The 8,369-nt window shown below is 41.3% G+C and overlaps 1 protein-coding gene across 1 annotated transcript in view; it reads right to left on the minus strand.

The window, feature by feature from the left end:
- The window catches only part of LOC107989207 (voltage-dependent calcium channel subunit alpha-2/delta-2-like), a 25,557-nt gene extending 17,194 nt beyond the window's left edge, over positions 1–8,363 (minus strand). The window contains exons 1-2 of the mRNA XM_017036472.1: positions 7,920–8,363; positions 3,032–3,113 (exon numbers count right to left, since the gene is read on the minus strand). Of these exons, the coding sequence (XP_016891961.1) occupies positions 3,032–3,113; positions 7,920–8,041 (204 nt within the window). The 5' untranslated portion in view covers positions 8,042–8,363. The remainder of the gene's footprint in view (positions 1–3,031; positions 3,114–7,919) is intronic.
- Between the last annotated feature and the right edge of the window lie 6 nt (positions 8,364–8,369).

The following is an 8,369-nucleotide window of genomic DNA, read 5'->3' on the forward strand; positions in this document are numbered from 1 at the left end:
AAATTTTTTTTTTTTTAGAAATTTTTTTTTTTCAGAATTTTTGTTTTTTTTGAAAAAAATCTTTTTTTTTTTTTTGAAAAAAAATTTTTTTTTTTTTAAAAAAAATTTTTTTTTTTTGAAAAAAAATTTTTTTTTTTTTTGGAAAAATTATTTTTTGAACATGTGCAGAGGAGGGACAGTGGATACATTGGTAGAAGAATGTTAGAGATGGAGCTACCAGGTATGAGAAAGAGAGGAAGGCCAAAAAGGAGATATATGGATACAGTGAGGGAGGACATGCAGATAGTTGGAGTCAGAGTAGGAGATGCAGAGAACATGGAGAGATGGAAATCAATGATTTGCTGTAGCAACTCCTGAAAAAAGTTGAAAAAAAAATTTCAAAAACATTTTTTTGAAAAAATTTTTTTCCAAAAAAAATAAAAAAAAAAAAAAAAAATTGTGTTTGAAAATTTTTTTTTTTAATTTTTTCAAGAAAAACATTTTTTTGAAAAATTTTTCTTGAAAAATCTTTTTTCTTGAAATTTTTCAAGAAAAAAAAGTTTTTCTTGAAAAATGTTTTTTTGAAAAAATTTTTTTTGAAAATTTTTTCAAGAAAAACGTTTTTTTTTTGAAAAAAAATTTTTCAAACATTTTTTTTGGAAAAATTATTTTTTCAAATAATTTTTTTCAGAAAAAAAATTTCAAAAAAAATTTTTCAAGAAAAAATTTTCAACAGTATATTTACATTATTTACAGAGTTTGACTAATTAATGTACTCAGTGAATAAAACTTCTAGACATCCCTCGAGTTGTGAGACGTGAACAGATGTCGTACTCGTAGCTTGTACTGCACAGATGGGAACACGTTGTAATGAGAAGAGCGTTTGTTTGTTTGTTTGTTTGTTGTTTGGTTGAAAAATGTCCTGTGGTAAAAATATTCACAGTCCAGATCTAGGACTTGGATCAATATGACGTCAAAACGTGTGTAAACACAAAAAGTGTTTACAGTCGTTGATAAAATCAGAAACAAAATGGACCACGACCAAGAAATGGAGGGAATCGAACAACGTTATGAAACTCTGTTTCTTCAACCCTGGATCAGAATAAAATATTAACAGACGAACTACAGCCAAAAAATGACTGGTTAAACTGAACAGACAGAAGCAAATAACAGAGCCAGTGATGCCTCAACTGTCACAGGAAAAAAAACCTTATCCTAGAGAAGCTTCTATCGTAACAGAACAAATCCTACGGTGGTTTCTGGACTGGTCAGCAGCCATTATAGAAACAGACGTTATAGAAGACAAACATTCACACGGAAGAGGAGATTAAAAACATTTAACCATACAGCAGTCAAAGGGAGTGAAAGTGAGATTTCATTTCCTCGACCACAGAACCACTAAACCCCGGCGGTTCTGAGGCACGGGTGGATTATTGAGGATTGGATGGACAACATATCATGGCATTACTGCAGGCTGTAGGCTGACCATCTGCTCTGCTCCGACACAAACAGTGAGGACACGTGCCGCCGCCGCTGACAGCGGAGGGAACGCCCCCACACACAACTCTCTCCCAGAACGGCACTCTCTCTCTCTCTGGACGCCCGCAGATAATCCTTGGTGCCGATTTTTGGCATTTGCCCTTTTACAGGAAACCTCTTTTCGCAGCCAACTGACAGCACAGGTCTGAGATTACAGTTGAAATTTAAAAAAAAAAGACATAATGTTGTTATGATAAGTGATTGTCGATACGGACGGAGAGGTAATAATAATAATAATGATAATAATAATAATAATAATAATAATAATAATAATAATAATAATAATAATAATAATAATAATTGAATACCTTGTTTATCCCACAATGGCGAAATTTACAGTGTGAGTCATTGCAATCCACACAGGCTGCCACAGGAGGTGCCATTGGGGATATGTGGTAATTGAACCCAGGACTCTCTGCTCTGTGCTTGTAAGGCAGGCATGCTAACCGCTACACTATAATTAAAGTAATTCGTCACTGTGTTCACAGTCATAACAACGTTTTTTTTCCTCAGGGTCCGTGGCTACGCATGACTTCAAAAATTGTTTCCGCTCGGTTTTGAACCAGAGACCTTTCACGTGTGAGGCGACCATGATAACCACTGCACTAATGAAACCCAGATTTAACATTTTTGTGGGAATAAACCATGAAGGAGTAAATCAGTTATTTGGAAACTTTTTTTGTTTGTTTTTTTAACCACAGACCAGCTCCGAAAATATCTGTGGGTCCAAGTACCAACAGACTGTGTCAGGAGCAGATAGAGGGCGCACTCGAGTGAACTAAGATAAATGACGACTGGTAAATGCATAAAGGCTAAAATGCTAAACTGCGTTTATCATTTTTATGCCATCTATTGGGGAAATGTGGGAATTGCAGGGAAAAGGCAGAAAGATAATGATATTATAAATACATTATATGATTTGGAAAAGTTTGGCGGGCCGGATTAATAAGCTGAACGGGCCGCATCCGGGCCACGGGCCTTAGTTTGCCCATGCCTGATCTAGACAAAAAAATGTTTTTGATTATTGTCATTATCACTGTGTCACTTAGATCTGATAAAAATAAAAAAATAAAATATGTCATAATTAAAAATGTCCGCCTCAGGTTTATAGGTTCATTATGTAGTAATATTTTAACAACAACAACAACAACAACAACAACAACAACAACACACTCCTGAATCCTTTTCTCCAGAGATCACAGCCATAATTAATGATGATATAAAAAAACATTAATTTCACATATGGTTTGATAATTAGTCATTTCCTGCAAATTACCTTTAAACAAACAAACAAACAAACAAACAAACGATGGTTCTCTGGTTTCACCGTCTCCCACAGATGCTAGGCTAATGGAGTCACTGTTTACGGTTTGCACATTGACCTGTTGGCTCAGCACTTCTCTCCTCGAGCTAATGCAGCGCTACGATGAATAAGACCAGCGTATGGATGTATGTATACCAGCAAATGAGAGGAGACACACACACACACACACACACACACACACACACTCACCCCTTTCAGCTGCTGAGCGCCGGTGATTTGTTGAAAGACTCTGTCAATCTCCTGCTCGATCCTCCGGGCCCAGTGCATTATCCTGTGGAGACATCATCACAGACTGAACGTCACACAGCAGAGGAGATACAATACTGTGTATGTGTGTGTGTGTGTGTGAGAGAGAGAACCTGTGTAACTAGACTTGTGGGGACAGTGTTGGAAAAAACAGTCTTCTTTCGGGGACGCCCTTCGTTGTGGGAACGTTTTTGAGAGAGAGGGTATTTAGAAGATCAAGATTTAGTTCTGGGTGAGGATCAGACTCAGGACTGAGGGAGGAACTAATTAGGCCTCTTGAGAGGTGGAAGGGACGAAAACATTCTTCTAGAACCAAGATATTCCAGTTGCTGAACTGCCTCGGAGAAAACGACCCGAGTGACTGAGAACCCGCACAGATACAAGGAGAAAAAAAATGGTCCAGAAAATGGCAGTCATATGTCTGGGGTTGTTACAGTCAGAGGTGAGAGAATGTATCATGTGTATGTGAAGTGCTCCTCAATCACAGTAGTACTAGTTAACTCCTAACTAGTGCCACATTTATCCAGAACAGTAGGGTTTTTAAACCAGCTGTGTCGATTCATCGTCATCGTTATTGAACAGCAGGATATTTACAAAGCAAAGAAAAGCAGTTGCGGTAAAAATGAGCTGTGACAGGCCAAAGTGACCGCATGAAAATGCAAATTGCAATTTGTGGTGAAAAGTGATATAAATTCTATTGTGATCCAAATTCTGGTGACAGTAAATACCACAAATAAACAAACGACTGTGGGAATAAAACTGAGGAACTGGAACTGGACGGCAGTAATTTCTTCTTGAGACTGGAGATGGTTGGGAAACAGTTTTAAACTCACAGGTCAAACTGTGCGTCGTCTGTGATGAAAGATGGAGAAAATCCTCAGACCAAGTGGAGGGAACATGGAGGAGGCTGATTGTGTTTAACTCGTGTCTGAATCAAAGTCAGCAGCACAAACAGCACTGATATCAAATACAAACAACGGCCCGAGCCAGCAGCCGACCACGGAGGAGCGCCAGCAAGTCAATAAAATGTGTAGGTTCCAGATTATTCCACCAATGAGACTCCAACCGCCGACCTCTGTGTTAGCGCTGCACTCCAACACATAAATCACAAGCCGGAGTGCGGTGTCAGCACATGTGATTCCAGCAGCTAATTCCCACCCGGCAACACAAACACTCACGCTATTTAACAAGAAAACTACGGACGAGGGGATCAATAAAATGTGATTTTCATTTACGGAGTTTGAGCGGTTTGTCAGCGCCGCAGTGTTGTGGGAAGAAACACGTCCAAACACGACGCAGGAGTCGGGTCAAGTATCTCACTCGGAAACACATCCTCCCTCTGTTTTCTTCATGAACCATTAAATTATTTTTAGATCGTGAAGCAGCAGAGATAAGCCTTCGTCAGGAAGGGGGAGAGAAAAGTGGTGAGAACCGAGTCCAAGGTCGACTGGTTTCTTACCGTGTTTGAGAAAACGTACGTACGTTTTAGACATGTTTGTCCAACTCTGTCTTTAAGGCTTAACACTTTTGTCTTTTTTAAGTTTTGGAAAAACAAACAAACAAAATCCGTCACAAATCTTCTGTAATTTTAGGTTTACATTTCGTTTTCTGAGATCTAAAAATCCTGATATAAATTTTAAAAAAATGTTCATTTATTCAGGGATTTTTCCCAAATAAGTTCAGCAGTGAAATAAATCTTTCTGTGAGAGAGGTCGGGCGAAGCGCCCGCTCCATCGACCGGCCGTCAGTCAAACAGCTCTCAGCAGAATTACGAGACAGCAGCACAGATTCAAGTCTTGTTCCTAGCGTTGGATTAGCCACAAATCTACGACCGTCCACATCCTCCTTCAGAACAAAGAACAAAGACAGAACTTTCTGCTTTGATGCTTTTTTTCCCCTGTGTTTGTGGAGAAAGTGCAGAGAACATGGAACTGTCTACAAATCCAGGAGCTGAGCTGGAACTCCATACAGTCAGCCGAAAATTAAAATGAGATTAATGATGTCGTCAACAGACACAGAAGAATCTACACGTCAGGATCAGAACGAAGGCAGTTAATGAGACATAACTGAAAATCCATCCAACCATAAAATCAAATATTCATCAATCCTATCATCCCGCCATCCATCCATTTATCCAATCATCCATCCATCCAATCATACCATCATCCATCCATCCATCCAATCGTACCATCATCCATCCATCCATCTACAGTAAAAACCTACTGACTCGACTCATTTACAGATTCTTTCTTGTTCCATATGTTGTATCCCAGCAGACTGTTACTGCTGCTGTTACTGCTGTTACTGCTGTTACTGATGCTGCTGCTGTTACTGATGCTGTTACTGCTGTTACTGCTGTTACTGATTGTGCAGGTTACTGATGCTGTTACTGCTGTTACTGCTGTTACTGATGCTGCAGCTTCCACACTATTATCTGCAGTACTCTCTCACCCCTGGGACGACAGTGAGAAGAGCTTCACGTGATGTGACCCATATTCTCCTCCAGCAGATACAGAGGTGGAGTTGATGTTTGATTAAGAAAGTTGAAATTTGAAAGTTTTGATCCGTCACTTTTTGGGCTTCGTTTAAGAGTGAACTCTTCTACCTCATGACTGGGAAATAAAACAAACCAACAAATATCCAGATTTATATTCATAAGTCCATAATGTGGCGCTGTTGTCCCACTAACTGCTTCCTAAAAGTGAAGGTACGTTTATATTTTTGCCTGGTCCAAGGACTGAAATTGAAGTCCTTTAAAAAGTTCTTCAGATTTTGAAAAGGCGAGTTAACTTCATCTAAAAAAAAATGCTTAGAAAAATGTGCGTTAGCATCTGTAAAAAAAATAAATAAATTAAAAAAATGTTCAAAGCAGCAGTATCATCTCTCAGTGTCTGTTCTGTAAGAACCAGGTGTGCTCTCACCGTGGCCGTCTCCTGTTACAGGGATAAATGTGAGGGTCAGACTGAGAGATCACTGCTCTCAAACACAAACAGTGCCACGCCACAAAAATCAACCGGGTTGGTTAAAAAAACAACTGCTACTGGCTGCTCACGCTAAATCTAACGCTCCTTTAGTTTTACTTCTGATGCTAATGCTAACCCTTTATTAGCAACGCACCACAAATACACAAACAAAAACCCTACTTCAAGTCACTGGATAAAAACATTGTTTCTACTGTTTTCAGTGACAAACATCCATCCATTCATCCATCCATCCATCCATCCATCCATCATCCACTGCTAACTCCTTCTCGGGGTCTCGGGGGTGAAGGGTGTGCGTAAAGATCAGACCTAAAGCAGCTGTTTGATGTGTCTGGGCTCTGAGCCCTCAGAGACGACGGCGTAATATCATGTGTATCCTCACCCTCACCCTCACCCTCACCCTCACCCTCCTCTACTCTCTCCCCTGACTCCCCCCCCTTTTTCACCATTATTTGAAAAAAAATAATTTAAGGAACTTCATTAGAATTTGTCCAATCCTGCGTTGAGTTCTACATTTGTCCACCAGGGGCACAAAGTGGTCAGCGACGCAGGGCAATTTGATATTTTAAGTTTAATGGATCCAGTTTTACTGCAACATCCACCAAGGTTGGACTTAATGCACTGTTGTTACTGGAGACGTCAGGAAAAAAAAACAAAAAACAACATCCATCTCTTTTAATCTATCTATACGTCGTCTCTCCATCATCAGTCCATCCATCCGTCCATCCATCCGTCCGTCCATCTGTCTGTCTGTCTGCAGATGGAGGGAGGGAACACACAGACAGTCGGGGCGGAGCGAGGAGGGCAGTGTGAGAGGGAGAGGCAGGAGAGGAGAGGGGATAAATCCTCACTGCTGCAGTATTAATTCTTAATTGGAACGAGACGCCTCGTCTTCAACGCAGCCGTTCTGCTTCATTTATCCCCTACATGAGATAGAGACGCAGGGCAGGGGGCGCTGGAGGTACTCCAGAAAAAAAAAGGAAAAATCAGTGCCAGGCAGGATGAGGATGATGATGAGGAGGAGGAGGATGACACACACACACACACACACACACCAAACTCTGAGGTTTATAGAGGCTGAAGCTAATTGGTAAATACATCTGGGGTCCCTTGTTGTGATTGGCCAGATCTGTCTGACTGCGTGCCTGGAGGATGAAGGCACCATATGGCTTCCTTCCTCCAGAGCGGCTCGGTTGCCAAACCTGGAGGTGGTCTGTGAGACCACCTGTCCCCACGAAGACCACAGGTCCTGTTTAACGCGGGGACACGTTAAAGGTGAGGCGTTAACGAGAGAGGAGTCGCCATGGAAACCACACCTTTGGTCGTCCTGGATCATTCTGTCTGATTTCAAGAAGGTGGGGAGATGATTTTTTTTTTTTTTTTTTAAATGTTAATGTCAACTCTTGATGTGGTCGTCTGTTTGGACCCAGTCTGATTCTGGAGCACAAGTTTCCTCTGAGGAGTTTTAGTTTGACAACTATTGAGCAGACAGACCTAATGATCCACCTCTGACTTCAACAATCACATCATCCATCACCTTTAATCAAACACCACGTGATTTACCCTGAAAACAGCAGCTGAGTTATGAGGAGAGAGAAAGAAAAAATATCACAGAATATCACACTAATAATTATTACTCATTTTCATCATTCCTTTTCCCAGTCTCTGGAATGTTCCTGCTCATATTTGATCATAATAATAAAAACCCAGGACTGTATTTACAGACACGGTCGGTGATTTCTGTCTGACTGTGACAGAGAAGTGTGTCAAACGTGAGCAGCTGTCAACGATCAAAGTTGTCCCCCAGTCCCTCACCCGTGTCCCCTCCGTCAGACCGACTCTTGACTTACGTGTACTGCTGAGGGAAGGTGAGAGCCGCCGCTCCGGGCCACGACGACGCGCTGAACAAGATCATGATCATCTGGAGAGACAGCAGGCAGACGGCGCTGCAGGAACGTTTTCCTATCGCCATTTTCCATCAAAAAATCCCTCTCTTCTCTTCACTCTCTCTTTTTTTTTTATCTTCTTCTTCTTCTTTTTTTTTCTTTCTTTCTTTCGTCTCGGTGCGGGGCTGGAGCACTCCGGGCTGGGCTTTAGTGTAGAACAGTGTCCGGGCTCATCAGCTTCATGTCTGCGCGGTGTTGTCAAGTGGACGCAGCGGCGCAGAGAGGCTTTGGCCGTGAAGGCATCACGGACGGTGAGGATGCTGTGATGCAGCTACAGAGATTCTGCTGCAGAGTCTGAGCTGCTGCTGCTGCTCTCACATACAATACACAGGCCCCTCTCTCTCTCTCTCTCTC

The sequence above is a fragment of the Cynoglossus semilaevis genome, chromosome 11, assembly GCF_000523025.1.
Source record: "Cynoglossus semilaevis isolate Cse_v1.0 chromosome 11, Cse_v1.0, whole genome shotgun sequence".
Taxonomy (NCBI): domain Eukaryota; kingdom Metazoa; phylum Chordata; class Actinopteri; order Pleuronectiformes; family Cynoglossidae; genus Cynoglossus; species Cynoglossus semilaevis.